Source organism: Micropterus salmoides, unplaced genomic scaffold (assembly GCF_014851395.1).
Source record: "Micropterus salmoides isolate LMB-PRFRI ecotype aquatic unplaced genomic scaffold, ASM1485139v1 Ms_hic_scaffold_8, whole genome shotgun sequence".
Taxonomy (NCBI): domain Eukaryota; kingdom Metazoa; phylum Chordata; class Actinopteri; order Centrarchiformes; family Centrarchidae; genus Micropterus; species Micropterus salmoides.
The window spans coordinates 27,544,034-27,560,269 of NW_024044570.1; the positions used below are offsets into that span (position 1 = coordinate 27,544,034).

The window sequence follows — 16,236 nt, forward strand, 5'->3', positions numbered from 1 at the left end:
GAAACCTAATGACATTTCTATCAGTGCTAATTCGCTAATGTTAGCATGCTAACATGCTAAGCTAAGATGGGAAATAGAATACCTGCTAAATATCAGCATGTTACAGTGTTATTGTCATTGTGAGCATATTAGCATGCTGATGTTAGCAATTACCTCAAACATTGCTGCGCTAATGGTCTCACAGAACTGCTAGCATGGCTGTAAACTCTTGATCTTGTTTTTTTTTTCTCACTTATCCCAAAAACGGTCTCTTAGAACACATGCCCATTACTGGTGTTTAAATATCACATGCCTTTTCTTACACACTGACAATGAAGGTCTAGCACCAAACATTGTCAATATCTTTTTTTGCAATTTGGACGGGAGTTTTTCTTCTTTGCAAAAATTTTTAAATACCATGCTTTTAAACTATTAAAGCCTTACCGTGTGATATGTAACTGAAAAACATTAATTGTCACTTCACTGATGAAGAAGGAATAAAAATGTGAAGATAGAAGATGGTGACTTTCAAACCAAACACAAATTATGTGTTTACTTAGGCCACTGATCTGGTAATCCTAAAATAAAAGCTTTGCCTTTTATCTGGAACCATATGGATGATGATCCCTTAATACACTGCGACAGCCTAAATGAAACTGTGGTTCCAACGGCCTCACTTCCTTTGATCATTACGACTTAAGGGGCTCCACAGCCAGCCGTCATTGACTCTGTCCTGGACTTCGTCAAAGTTAAATTGTTTGCAATGAGACAATTGTTACCATCAGTAAAAACCATGCAGCTGTGGGCCATAAAGGTGATATTTGAGATACCAGCGTATTAATAACAGGAAGCCACAAGTTTGCGCATAACAGTAGGCGGAGCAGTGGATTATGAAAGGAGATATGAAAGCAAAATTTAGGACACTCCAGTCTTGGAGGTTTTATGTCCTCAGGAACTAAGTATTTCTGGTTCCAGGATGTCATGCTGACAAGCCATCTGCCTCAAAAATCCTTTGTGTCACAGTGTGGCATATACAGCATGTTTTGGTGCATCTGTGCCATCTACTCTGCTGCCCTGGTTGTTATGACAGTATGATTAAATGACTTTGTGTTTCCACACTGTTTGCATTCCTTCAGTGTCTCAGTATCCATCCAGCATGTCAAACCACAATCTCCCCCACTACCTGTAAACAGAAATGTACAGTGAATATCCCTGAATGGCCTTGGTTTGTCGATGAGTTTTCTTCAAGTACCCAATAAGCCAAATGTCTTGACCTCAAGATTCAATTAAAGCAGAAAGTGCTTGCTGTTCAGTGCACAGCACAAATGTTATCGAGTGAAAGATGCCATCGAATGAGAAACCTAAAGGTTTCATCACTCATGCTGTTTCCGTCTGTGTTTTTTCTCAGTGACCCCTGAGTGCCAGTAAACACGCAGGGTTCAAGGCCTCATATAAAGCCAGGAGCAATAAAGATGAGTAACCTCTCTGTTTTCCCTTTGCAGACAAGCCAGCCTAAATGAGGCAGCCGAGAGGTATTACGGGCAAGCAGCGAGCCTGAGACCCAATGTGAGTACAACCACAACGAGCTAATCATCCCCATTACTATTTACACTGATGGACACTGTGCAATCACATTCTGGGTGGCTTTCCAATATTATTACTGCCCAGTCTGCCTTGTCACAACGGCGTTCATTGTCAGTGGATGAGAGCTAGGTTTATACCAAGCTCAGAGGTTTGTTTGTGTATCATCCATCAACCAACTTCAAAGGACAGGCCAGGGTAAGTAGATTGAAAAGAATAATGATAATAACACTCGGTCAGGGGACTTTGACATCTTGAAAATGAATGGGGTCCAGTCTTTGAGAGCTTTGGCAGGAGGGGTCGGGTTGTTTAAGTGAGGGCTGCAGAGGGAGCAAAATATGTTTGGCATGCGGTCACCCTGTTTGTTCCTGTGTCTTGATTAGAAGAAATCAGTCGAGGATTAATGATCAAAATATATCTGAACAATGTTATACAGACAATAAAGTTTGGTTCTGCAAGCACACAAACCCCATTATAATATATACAAACAGTGACAAACAAAAAGACAAACAAAACCTGAGTAAAAATTTAAGATTTCCACAGAGACCATGAAATTGAGCTCGTATTTCCTTTGTTGTTCTCAGTGTCAGTGTAGTGTTCAAAGAAATGTGTATTTTTAACATCTAATGTAACCCAGATGTAATGTAAGAAAAATATTTTAATGCAATAGGACCATACCGTTTAAGGTGAATTGTGGGAAGGACTTTTGTAAGTAGCACAAATTCCTCTTTGTGCTGCGAGGATGTCATCACATCTAATCACTGCTCACAGAAGTTTGAAGAACCTTTAGAGTTAACAGAACGCAATCTCTCAGTGTGGATTTTTGACATGATACAGTATAACTCATTGGTAGCAAACATGGCCGAGCTTGTAGAAACATTTTAAGCCACAATGGACCCCAAAAACAAGCTGTTAAAAAACAGATCGCTGCTTGTGCAGTTCCCTGATGGTGACATCTGACACCTGTCAGATAGAAAATAAACATCGGGCAGCATTGTTAGCATGTGGACTGTAAGCTTTTAGTTCATAAATGGCAGCATGACAGGCTCCACTGGCCCTTATAAGACACCCTGAGGGCCACAGTTCACACATATGGGCTCAAAGCTGGGACAATGAATGCAAGAAGGTGCCTGCTTTTCGTTGTGAATGGGACCTGGAGTTGCACCCTGACGCCCTCTGCTCAGCAGCAGAGATGTAAAAGGTGAACTGTGGCACCACAGGGGAAAATGGAGAAAAGCTCAACTTCATGTAAAAGTCCTCTGATGCAATGTGAGCAAAAACCAGGCGAGAGCCAATTGTGCTCGTATTAATGTCCACAGAAACAGAAGCTCACTGTTTTCTTTCTAATGTGCACAACTAGTGGAGTGGGGATTGCTTCCAGGGCAGATACAGGACCCCAGGGCCGACCAGTCTTGCCTATGTGGGCATAAACAGTTTTAACAACGCATATCACATTTAAAAAAAACATAAATAGCAAAACTATACTGAACTCAGGGAAACAAACTGTGCAACAGGAAATTAACTACTTGCTCGCGTGTAGTACGGCGGCTACATCAAAAAACAACTGTCTAGTTCAAGCAGAGTATACCCACAGAGCTGCACCTTCATGAGAGGCCAGAGACTGCATTCTACTTTATATGTGAATGCAGCGTAAGAGCAGAATCAAATATCAGAAATGAACAAAAGGTGTCATTTCTGGAGTGTTTTTCATCTTGTGTTGGGTTGAGCATTCTTTACCACCTTTTGTTGAATAATTGGAACTCACCTTGTCAAGAGCCTAATCAAGCTTTTCTAGGAGGATTTATATGTTCTGTGCAACAACAAAAAAGTTATTGGACGGTTGTCTGATAGGTGTTCATCCATTCATTTTCTTTACCTGCTTGTCCCTTTAAGGATCATGGGGGCAGGACTCTATCCAGCATGCAATGGGTGACAGGAAGGATACACGTCATCAGTCTGGGCTAACGCTATTGCTGGGCTAACACAGACAACACGGTAGTTGTCTGATGAGAGCGTGGAGAAATATAGTAAGGCGAGGTAGCTTTGCCACCTATCTGGCCCCGTGGCTGAAGGGCTGCAACAAAAATGTCCCCTACAACCAAAAGGCGTTTTCCCCAGTGACCACCATTTTAAAGAGACATACATATGTAACACCTCAAGCACCTCAAGCTTCTACAACTCTTCGTATTAAGACATATTGCCAAAACAGGCATAGAAATTGGATAAGCAACTTTTATTAAATGTGCACCCTCCTGTAGTACAGTTTTCATTTCTCTTAACACTGTACATCCATATTTCAAACTCACACCACGGTTCACCCAATTTTAAGTCTTTGGACCCAGGGAGTTATTGTGAGGAGACAGGGTTGACCATTGAGAAGACCACTGTTGTGCCGCCCTGATGGATATCCACTTCTGTGAAATTGTGCTGAGGATGCTTGTGTTCCTTACAGTTCTATTTTAGGGGCAAGATCCGTGTAATCTTCACATGACTGTTTCTTGGCATCTGTCATTGTACAAACACGTATTTGATGTCCACATCTGAACACAGAGGCGCATTCTTGCCCCTACTTGGTCACTTTTGCTTGGATGCCTTTTGCCATTTGTATTGCTTACAGCTGAGGCACAATTAGAATTTAGCATCTTCATCCATCTTCTTTACCATTATCCTTTGTTCTTTCCTATGCGACTTGACTTGCTATGTACCCTGTCCATCTTCATTTGTTATTTCATGCTTTACTGCAGTTTGACTCTTCACTTTCCAAAGGCTCTGGTGTTTTATATTAAGCACACATGTTTGCTGGTTCTGAGTGAGAGAGGACAATTCCCTCCATTCAAAGGATTTAGTCCCTTAGTCCTTCAATTCCCTCTATCTAGACGAGCTAAATCCTATCGGATGCTTGGTTTGATTTGGTTGATCTCTGCACCCTATGACATCTGTCCTTTGAAAGTTTCCCCTTCCATGTAGATATTCTTTACCTAAAGGCCTATGTAAAGTCATTATGGTCAGGTCATTTCCCAACCAAGCTTTACTTTTAACTCTCGCAGTCTTTATAGCACATGTTGCTTTATGGTCTAGGCTAATATGCTCCACATCTGGCCATGCCTCTGCTGCTACATGCCAGTTTTGGGAAGGGTAAGGAGGCAGAGAGGTTACAGAGCAGCAGGAAATTAGGGGGGGAAAATGAAAGCTTTTGACAAGGGAACGTTTTGCAGGGTGTTGCAAGGGTGAGGAAGAATGAAGGAGTAGGGGTGTAAATCACAAACGTCTTAGCTATACAAAGTAGGGGAGAAAGGCTTGGGTGAGGAAAGGTGGGAGCCTACGGGGGAGAAACTCAGGAGTTGATAGGTTTTCAGTGGACGGAAAGAAAAAGATCTTTGAGTCTCTGCTGCAGCTGCACTGAGAAGAAAACCAGGAGTCTTTGAAAATGGCTTCATATGTTACACCATTCATCAGCTTCTCATACACTTTCCACCTAGATTGGTCTTTCCAATGACTGGACAAAGGTTTTCAATTTCTATCCTCAGAACTTATTTAAGAATTGTGGTTACACATTTTCACCAACCTCTCATTCATCTAAAACCTAATGTTTTTTGAACAGACTTTGTTTTTTACTTTGGCAGAAAACATCTTGTTAAAAGCTCACTCCCCATTGGCCTTTACTTTATATTTTTTGAGAACAGAAATTCACTATATTGCCATGGGCTAAAGAGAATGATACAAGAAGCTTGAATTGTCACATTTGAAAGTTGAACCATTTAAAACTAAATTGAAACACGCCTGTGTCCAGATGCTTTGTTTACCCCATGCTTCTTTTGATCGATATGTTAAAATACTCATCTTAGTTGCCTTGAGTAATAACCGTACTATCAAAGATAATGTAGTCAAATGCAGTGCTCTTTGTAGTAAAGATAGAAATACAACATTGTTTATTGAGTTTAAAGTTTCATTGTCGACATTGGACGTGATAGTTTGCATTTTTTTACAGTAACAATATCCATCAAAAAGTATTAAGTCTCATTCAAGGAAATTATAGGTGACATTACTATGACTACTTGTCACCTACATGTTGTGCATACAGTATCTCTGTGAGGCCCATATGTATAAACAGTTATACATTGGCTAGCATTATTCTGAGGAGTAAAAAACCCTAACTTGCAAATTGATCCCCAGTGTAATTTTGTGGTATGACCTTCAAATGTTGGGTCAAACTGCAGGTAATTTATAGCACAGTCTCAGAATTACCCAGACCATTAAAGTCAAGAACTGTGGCTGCTCCTGTGAACAGTAATTGAAACACAGAGAGAAATATTTGTTTTGCTAGGGGTTTAATGTAATTGCACAGTATGCAGCAAGTGTAGGGAACTGGTATCCAGTAATTTTAATGCTACAGATGTGGAGTCAGTAAGCAACAGCAGAAGTGTTGGTCATGTCAGCCTTCTACTTCGGCCACAGCATTTGTAGCATGTTTCATGTGCGTTGAGGGAACAAGTGGCTCCTCTCTGAGGGACAATAGGATTATTGCAGAGTCTCTTTGATTTATTCTTCGATTTTATTCTTCCTATGAGAAAAGCAGCGCTATTGGACATATTGTTCCCATTGAATTCTCATGCATAGAGCATCACTCATCCAACCTTGACACTGGAAAAACAGCAAGAGAGTTTTGTGAGTGTACTGGATAAGGGCGAAACGGCCTAGCAAAGGAGGGTCAATCTACAGCACGGTGTGGACAAAGCAAGATCAATGGCCATAAAATCCGAGAGTGGTTGTGTTTAGTAACCTCTCAATGCAGGAATAACTAAACCTTTAATATGCAAAGTATAAACCTACTTTAACACGTAGACACCTGTGGTTGCTTTACCTTGTGTTCAAAAACATAATTTGCATTTCAGAGTTTGTTAGGTGTTTAATTATTGTATATTTTTATTCTTTATGAAGATATGTTCATTAACTGAATTGGATAGTTTTTTTTTTATTTCCAAGCCATGCAGTACACAAAGACAGCTTTTAATGCTATTATGTATTTAGTATGCTCTTGCTATTTTTCTGTAGCACTGCTGTTGTGAGTGGTTCACATTTCCATGCATTTCTCATAACATGCACAGTTTTCATTTATAAAAATTACACTATGCTCTCACTCAAAGAGTATTGCCCTGAGATTAGTTGATTAGTTAACAGGCCATGAGGGGGGAAAAATTAAGGCTTGTGGTACAATATATCAGTAAATGTCAAGATGCTATAATCATATGCCATTCCATGTGACATTGATGTATGAGCTGATAATTATAAGAAAAAAAGCAGTGCAGTAAAAGCACACATTTGGCCATTCTACTAAGACTGTTTTACAAACATTCCTTGTTTCCTAGGAGTTATAATTACATAAATTACAATAGTCTCAAGCAGTAAAACAGTAGCTTCGCTACAGGATTAGACATCTTTTCCACACTTCAAACTAAAATGGAGATCAGATGTGGCCCCTCCCCTGGCCTGGATACTTCATGGTCTTACCGTGATTGCACCCAGACACTTTTCCTGTATTTAAGTCCTTGTGACTCACCAGCCTGTCGCACAGATGATGATGTTGCCCCTTGGCACCAACAGGAATATACAGTATATTCATCTAGACCCACTTCAAAGTAGTGGTTGCTCCCTCTGACATCTGGGGCCACAGACAAGACACAGGGACACACAAAGCAGCATGGTTACCAAACTCCAAACACAGTCTGGGTGATCTGACAAACAGGAACCAATTGCGTGTTAGGCTCTGCTGTGTAGCCTTACAAAATGACCAAATGTTTTTTTTACAGTGACTGTTTTATTAGAAGGACCAATCATTGTTTATTCTATAACTTTATGTGTTTATTCAACCTGACATTAAATAAGATTCTTATTTTCAAGTGTTTTAAAGCTCAAACTTTCCAAAATAACATCTGTTCAAAGTGTCTGTTTGGAGTTGCTTGGACAACAATTTATTGCATGTGGCTCAGTGATATAAAACATTTCTGGTCAAATTCCATTCCCTGTTAAATTATGTATATCCCTAAAGTGTGAATAGATTATTTGCATTATTCATCTCACCAAATATCCACTCATGGCCTCTGATGTTGTAAAGGTTTAAATGAATTCTTTCGACTATACACACCATTGGTGGTGTGTATATTTTCCTGTATGCTTGCTCACTCTTGCTGTGTCTCAGCAGCTGAATCACTGTACCTACTTCTCAATAACAGGGTAGAGGCCTGCGTTGCTATTCTTGGAAAGAAAAGACCACTCTATCTTTGGAATAAAGCTTTAAACTAGCCCGAAGTGTACTTAGTATAAAACTGATCTCATCCTAAAATGACTAAGATCTCTTTTTTGCTTTCAGTATCCTGCAGCCTTGATGAACCTGGGGGCAATCCTCCACCTCAACGGGAAGCTGCAAGAAGCTGAAGCCAATTACCTTCGAGCACTTCAACTAAAACCGGATGACACTATCACCCAGTCCAACTTGCGTAAGCTGTGGAACATCATGGAGAAACAGGGCCTGAGGACCACGAGCCCCTGAGCTCAACCCGCCTGCCTACCTGCCATCTGTATGACAGACTAGGGGGGAAAGGGCGGCCTACAGGTCCCTCATTTGCTCTTCTCCTCCTGGAGAGATAGAGGAGACTCAGGGAGGATGTTTGCTCAGAGAGGCCATGACTGTGCCACACGGCCCTCCTAATGACTCCTGAGCTCTGCATACACCTCAGGCCAGCAGCTTTCCTCAGTAGCATTGCTCACAGTTTGGCAGGCACGACATGGTATTTGGAGTCTTTAGAACTTTCCTCAAAATTAGTGCTCTCACAGGAACCACATTTTCTTTCTGTTTTTATTTTTCTATAACTAGAGCACTTAAAGTGAGACCATAGGTACATCCTTCAACATTTGTGATGAATTAGGGTTTTTTAAATAAGCAATTGTAGTTCAAAGCGGTGAAATTTGTCCCTGAGCAGTGTGAGATAAAATATAAAAGAGAGAAAATACATCTCAGAGCTTTGCACTGAGGGTATTTTCCATGACAGTTTAATAAAGTTCTTGGTTTGATCAGATGGCAGATTTTGATAATGAAGAAAATAAGGCAATATGAAGAATTGCATGCCATCTAAAATCTCTAAATCAATCATGTCAATCAAGTTCAGATTACTAAAATCTCCATTCACATATTCAATTGGTCACTTTGTTTTGCTAATGAGAGATCACACCCTTAATAATGAAGACATGGAAATCATTGCAAACCATTTGTAGCAGAGGTCCTGATATTTGGTGAAAGCCTGAAAAAGGGAATTTAATTTGGTAACCATCACAGCACAACAATAGCCTCTCAAAGTTTCACAAAGGCTGGATTTTGCCAAATACACTATTCTTTGGCAAGAAAACTCTAAAGCAAAGAAAAATGGGACTCCTTTCACATTATGATGCCTTAAAAGAAAAATGTGTGAATCTTTTTTAGCAGTGTACAGTAGCATACAGGTGGGATTTTTACCACTAATGCTATTTGTTCTGCTGTGGCAAAGAAGCCAACTCACCATGATAACTCGTTCAATTCGACAACAGTGAGAGGCTATAATTGTAAATATTAAACTACCTTCTCATGGAAGTCAGAGACAACAGAGGCAATTACTGTAGTTTTGGTTACACCTTCTCCCTGCACACCTGGAGCTTTTACATAGGAGTGTGCAGAGCCAAAACCGAAAGAGTTCTTCTAACCAAATACAAAAGCTATGCCGATACACACTTTTTCAGCACGGGACAATGCACAGACATAGCACGCCTGAGGGAAATGTCTTAATGCCTATGTTTTTGTTGGAATAAAACTAACTTCATTGTGTTTGTATAAATGAATCCTAATATATACCTACGGTGTATATAGTATACAGAAAAACATGCAGCAAAAAAGTAGCCAGACTTAAAGTGTAAGCTCAGATGAGCAAGTTTGGTTCTTTGGTATTTCCCATATTGTCAAAACTCAGTCTTACAGTCTCATTTTGTATATATTCTGTGTAATTAACATCTATTTGTTGGTTGTTGTCAGCATACAGTAAGTGAAATAGCACCTTCTTGGAAGTAAGAATATGTAAAGTATTTGTGATCATTTGATTGTTATTGGCCACACACCTCCTGACTTATCTGTGTCCTTTGTTCATTCATTGTTCATACATTGTGAGTTATTGCTTCGTGTTAACTTGGCAACAGAACCAGCTGGCACTGTGTTTTTACATGTAAAATGAAGGAAGTTAGCAGAAATGATGTCCACATACAGCTGAGTGTCACTGATAAATATAAATACAGAGCAACACCTACAATGGAGGATAAAACGTATAACTTAGAAATATATATGTCACATGTTACAGTCACAATGGTGTGAAACACTGCTCCGTTTTTGACTGTGATGGTCACTAGTGATAAATGTCCAGTAAGATAATCACCATTTATTCCTGCCCCTCACCTCACACTCACACATAGTCAAACAGCGTGCTCATTTCTCCTGTGTATATAAAGTGTTTATGAGCAAACACTGATAATTGTTATTGCTTGAGTGAAGATGTGTAGTAAAAAAAAAAAAAAAAAAAACAGTGTTTCACTCTGTGTCTCTGCTCAGGGATCTCAAGAGGTTGGTAATTGCAGAAACTTGTTCACAGAGCGTTTACTAAATTAAAGATTTATTTTTGAAAGTTGTTGTATTTGTATAAATTATCGAGATTTGTAGCCCTTTTTGTAATATAAAGATGAACAACGTGCCAGAATAGACATGTTTCCTCCCAATGTTGCTTTTTTTTCCACAATAAATGTATGGTGTTCTGCTTTTGTTTTGGTTCCTGTGCAGCTGTTTTTCAAGTAGATGTAGATAACATTCCAGGTTCATTTATGGATTTCATGTGGATTTTTAACATTCACTCACCATTCAAAAACACACATTCCCTTCACACTCTGTGTCAAAGTCCACATTTCTAAGTCAGATTTCCTTTATATTCATGTGGGATATCAGACTTAATGTGGTGGTCTCACATGCTGTGGAACACATTTTACAAGGCATTTAAAGCCCCCCCCCCCCCCCCCCCCTTGCAAATTTGCTAAAACGTGTCATAAAATCAACTTAAATGGATCTCCTGCACTTTCATCTTTGAGCAACAAAGAAGACATGTAAATATTCCCATATGGAAGGGGTAGCACAGTGAATACATATGGCTGGTGTGTTTCGATTACATCCGCCCCCACATTCAGACCCCCGCTAACATGCAAAAGGTCCTTCCCTTAGAACGAAGCAGTCTGCCTTGTGATGTTTCTCACATGTCTACATGGAAGGTCTGCTCCCATGATCGGAGCTCACCATGGTGTCCAGCTTTCCTTATTTGACTGGAATGCACAGAGGCTGCCTGTCCAGTCCAGTTTTGATCTTCTTCTCATAACACAGGTGTGCCTCACTTGGTTTGTTGGGTTGTGGAGTCACGCTACAAAGGCAGTGTGCTTTCATTTCTTGCTATAGGGCTTAGGAGGCATTTGGGTTTCAACCCATGTGATGTTAAATATACCGCTGACTTGGAAATAATGTCAGCACACATGGTAGTTGCAGCATTAGCAGAAGCTACTGTTTTAGCTATTCCACAGTCTTTGGACCATTATATTAGCCATGCTAGATGCATGGCTCTAGGGATGGTAACATCAGTCTGATTGTTGGTCCACCACTTTGGTCCAGACTGAAAAATTAATAGTCATAATAACATTTTTCTACAGACATTTGTGGTCTTTTGAGGATGAAAAAAAAAAAAGAACAGCTGTCCCTAAGTACAGCCTCACAGATGAGGCATTATAGTAGTGGACTCTCAGACCCACACAGTCAATCCCGTGTTGGAGGTCTATCTGAGTGGGTCAACCCATCTACCCCCGGAATGGAAATTAATTTGATGATACAAATGTTTATGCCATTTCACTGACACACCGAAAAAAAGAGAGAAGGAAAGCGGGCATGCAGAGGTGATTGATAGAGATAAGGATCTTGGACACAGAGAGGAGTCCCACAGACAGACATGGTCTTTGCCATGTCCTAAAGGATTTTTTAAAATAAAGTAAATGGACTGAAATGTGGGCCATGCAGCTACACCACATGCTGTTCAAATTCTGTCTGCACACATCTAGCTATAATATGTCACTGTTGCCATATCACTCATATAGCTATCCAAACACTAATCAGACACATGTTGAGCTTATTAATTTATTTGGATGTCAGTGTCATTGGCCTTTAAACAAACAGGGCTATTTCCAGGCTCTCATGTGTCCTCATTTGCCTTTAAACGTCTTGTGTTTCGTGGGTGTTTCACGAAGCACATCGTTTTGTCAGTTGTTATTAGTACTGCAGAGTTTAAATTGTAGTGGTAAGGATAAATCAAGTAAGGGATCCTTTCTCGTTGACACCATCACTATGTGCAGCAGAAAGCATAAATCAAATACAAAATGATGTGAATTGACATCATCCATAAGTGATATAGTACTGATTTTATTAGTTTAAATTTCATCATCTAAGGTACATTTATTTAAAAATAGACATGAGAAAAGAGTTGAGTAAAATTACAGTAAAATACTTTCTTCTCCTTGAGAAAATCACATCTCATGCAACTTGATTTCCTGTTCTTATATCAAAATATTCACTTTTATCTCATGGCATTAGATAAACCCTGGATTCCCTGCACCCAAGCATATCAAGAATGTTTGTCTTTCACTCTCAGAACTTCATTGCTTTATGTGACCTCTCGCATCCAGAAGAGTTCAAACTGGGAGGAAGGAATTTCTCTTATTATGCCGTGATGTGGCAAATCTGCCTGCTGTTATCAAGCAAATATTTTGTGGTATGTGCTGATGAACTATCACCACTTTGATCTGAAGTGCCTGAGCCCGGCGCTCACAGCAGAGTGGACGGCTGTGCGTGATGCTGAGAAGTCCTCCCCTCTGGACCCAATATCCATTGTTATTACCTGATAGAAGAAGCATTAAGATGAGACTCTGCTTCATATTATTGTAGGGTTTTGATGTCCAGAAAGGAAATTGTTTTTCTTTGGCGTTATGTTACTATGCAAAATTTACTACTACTGTAGCTCAGTAGAATCAGGAATAGAATCTACGACTTTTAAATTCAAAGTACTCACTAGAACATTGCAAAGTTCACAAGGTTGGGGATTCTTGAGCCTTATCTTATGTCTTATTTCTCAGTATATTGTAGGTAAATACACTGTGATGGATTTGTAAGCCACACATTTTTTTGTAATTACTGTGTGAAAAGAAACACATGTTGCCAATATTGGGTCAGGCTCTCATACCGCTATCAAAATAAGACGTAATGTGAAGTAATTTCTATGTGCATATTAGTTTTCTTGACAGATTTATTTAGGAAATTTCCACACTCTGACCTTAAAACACAGTGAGTAATTCAGCTAATAACGTTAGCATTGCTAAAAAAAACTATTGCAGTGTTAGTCTGTTGAGTGGTCTACAGCTTTGGTCCAGACTGATTTATCTCAACAACTATTGGATGGATTGGCATTACATTTTATACAGATATCCACTGCGTCCCGAGGATGAAACACTTTGGCGATCACTTGACTTGTCCAAAATGACCAAATACCTGCTAAACTAATGACATTCCATTCAGCCATAGCTGTGATTTGTGTTTAGTGCATGCTAATTAGCAAATGATAGCTTGTTAACATGGTCAGCTAAGATGATGATAAATTTTATACTTGCTTAGCATTATAGCTTTGCCATAGAGCATGTTAGCATGCTGAAGTTAGCATTTAGCTCAAAGCATTTTAGTCATGTTTATTCGTGATTTTGCCTCGTTTGACATTGTCTTAGAGTAGAGAGTGACCAACCCACATCATAATAGACTATGACCATGATGGGACAGTGTGTTAGCAGAGATGTAGTTCAACTTTTACATAAATGTTATGTTGATTTTCTCTCTCTGTTCACCACATTAAGTCCTACTGCAGAAATAGGTGGTAACACATTAAATGAATATTCTCCTCACATACTTTGGGAAGCTCAGTTTTATATGCATATATACATATATTGTGCATATATTCTAATACCATTAAAGAAGATAATAAAAGCTTAACTCAGTCAAAACCCCTTCTCATGAGTCCTGACCGCTTTAAGTTTAGTTCAGTAAAATGACAAGACATTCATCAAAGTGGAACTGTCAAATCCTTTGCCTTCACGACTACTTCTACATGTAAATATGCAGTATATAACACCCGACTGGAATGAATTTCTGATATTATCATTGAAATGTGTGTGTGTGTGTGTGTGTGTGTGTGTGTGTGTGTGTGTGTGTGCATGTGCGTGTGTGTGTGAGAAGGGAGAGAAAAGGAGAGCTCTGGCACACTGCAGGAAATGAACACATTGGGTGGTTCTCTGTCATCCATGCCATAAATTTTCTCTTTAACACCAGAGCATTCTACAGTATATTTGCTTTTTAGCCATCACACTAGCCTATTGACAAGTGAACATTGTGTAATATGTATTTGGAAAATGTCCTCTGAAAAGACTGAAGCTGAAGTTGCTGATGCATGTGATTCCCACAACTCATATTTAGAGTTTCAGTGCCAGTGGTCACCCAAATGTCAGTATAGACATGTAGGAATCCTCCGAAACCCATTATGAGTTCTGACTAAATGTTGGCAAAGGACTCCTCTATTCGATTTCCCAGTTTGGACTTTATCCACAGATATACCAGCTACCACTGTCACACATGCCTTGTGTGTGATCTTGTATGGATAGGCATGTGTGATTATGCAGGTGTACAATGTTAGCATGAAAAAGGAGTCAGAGACACAACCCAGATCCCCATCTTCCCAGAATGGCCACCCCTGAGGATTTACAGAGAGCTATTAACAGCCAAACCCTTGAGACCTTCTGAACACACCATTTTGTGTGGTTTTCTTGGCAGCTGGGACCTACACATCTCAGGAAATGGCTCCATTTTTTACGTCTTCTCTGACAGAATGTACTTTGTCTTCCTTATGCCCTCACTGACGTGGAGAAGCAGAACTGCAGTGTTCTCCGAGCTGTGTGTGGAATTATGTGTATGCATGGGTGTCCATAGGCCATATGTGTGTGTGTAATACCCAGAGAGGACGCAGGTGCAGCCTGTGCGTATTGCGGCGTCAGGATTGATTAGTTCCAGAGAGAAAGACAAGATGTGAAGATCCAGCAGCACACTGTCAAAACAACAGGCTATTCTCCAGACAGCTGGATTTCCATTCAGACCATCACATGGACTCCATGCATGCTTAGGGGGGAAAAACTCAAGGGGCAATATTTATAGGTGAGTTGTGTGCAATTCAGTGTGGGCTCAGAACTCCTTTGGGCAGTACTTTCCGCGGCCAGAAGATCAATGTCGCACAATTGATCAATAGAGAGGAATTATTCATTTGACCTACAGAGAGGTGACTCCAGGTGATTTAACATACACCGACAGCCGTAGCGGAGGTCCTCAACAGTGTGAGCAACAATGCGGGTGAACAATGTGCACCTTGGTTTCATCAATAGACGTTAACATATGTGGTTAATTTTTGAGCTGTTTTGACAGGGAATTAATCAGATTTCATCGCTTAAATAATATATCTCAGTGTAGGGGGTGGGACTCACTTAAGGGGTCGTAAGCAGTGATCTTTCACCTCGCGTCATTTATGCGAATTTGACAGAGTTGCTCCGCCTCTAAAATTTAAAAGTAGATGATTCACAGGATAGTAAATGAGAAACATATTTTTGCTTCACAAAATTGTATGCAATTGTTGAATAAAAACTTCATTTTTTAACTTCATCATGCCTAATCAGACCTAAATAAAGTATTCAGTGGAAACGACAACAACTCATAGACACGTAGATATTGCTTTGTTTTAAACAGTTTGATGACCTTGTCATGACTTTTTGAGTCCCACCATTCCTGATAAATTTTGCCAGTCTTCAATATGGTGGTGAAGACCGCTCAAAACACCAGAACTTATAAAAAAGCTATTTTAGTTTCAACACAATTTAAGTTATAAATGCATTATTCTGATATAAGTCAATCAAACAAGGGCAAGGCAGGTGTTGTGTGCTAGCTGCTGCTGTTGAGAGACACTCCTCACTCTATCCTCCCTGTATTTTAGCTCTTCTCTCTTTGTATGCACCTTTGCATGGTGTTTACTTCTACTTGATACACAATGTGGGATTATTTGCGTATTATTTATCATGTGTGCAGCAGGGAGTCTTCCCGCCAACTCAAATACTGTCATCTCCATTTGTCATGTGATGTAAGTGTTTCTGACAGAACTGAACTGACCCACATCATCATCACAACAGTCAAAGGCCTTGTTGTCTTATGACACGTAATGAGATAAATACAAAGCCTAATATTTGGTATAGTGATCCAAACAGATTACATGGAGACATGACAACATGAACCAGACAATACTTTACTGGAAAGTAATGGTATGGTGGTCAGTGTGTTAGAACACTTGGCTTGTTATTTATTATTTCTGATTTAATCAACACTAACCATAGATGAGAGCAGTCATACGTCACTTTCCTGTCATCAGGACGACCACGACCACTTTTGGTGGCCCTATGCTGCATCGCATTTTTCACATCATTATACCATTTTTCTTTACTTCCCAA

General features: G+C 39.8%; 1 protein-coding gene across 3 annotated transcripts in view; it reads left to right on the forward strand.

The window, feature by feature from the left end:
- The window catches only part of tmtc2b (transmembrane O-mannosyltransferase targeting cadherins 2b), a 131,116-nt gene extending 120,725 nt beyond the window's left edge, over positions 1-10,391 (forward strand). For all 3 annotated transcript variants that reach the window (XM_038705302.1, XM_038705303.1, XM_038705301.1), the window contains 2 exons: positions 1,482-1,545; positions 7,928-10,391. In XM_038705302.1, the coding sequence (XP_038561230.1) occupies positions 1,482-1,545; positions 7,928-8,107 (244 nt within the window). In that variant the 3' untranslated portion in view covers positions 8,108-10,391. The remainder of the gene's footprint in view (positions 1-1,481; positions 1,546-7,927) is intronic.
- Positions 10,392-16,236: the final 5,845 nt, after the last annotated feature.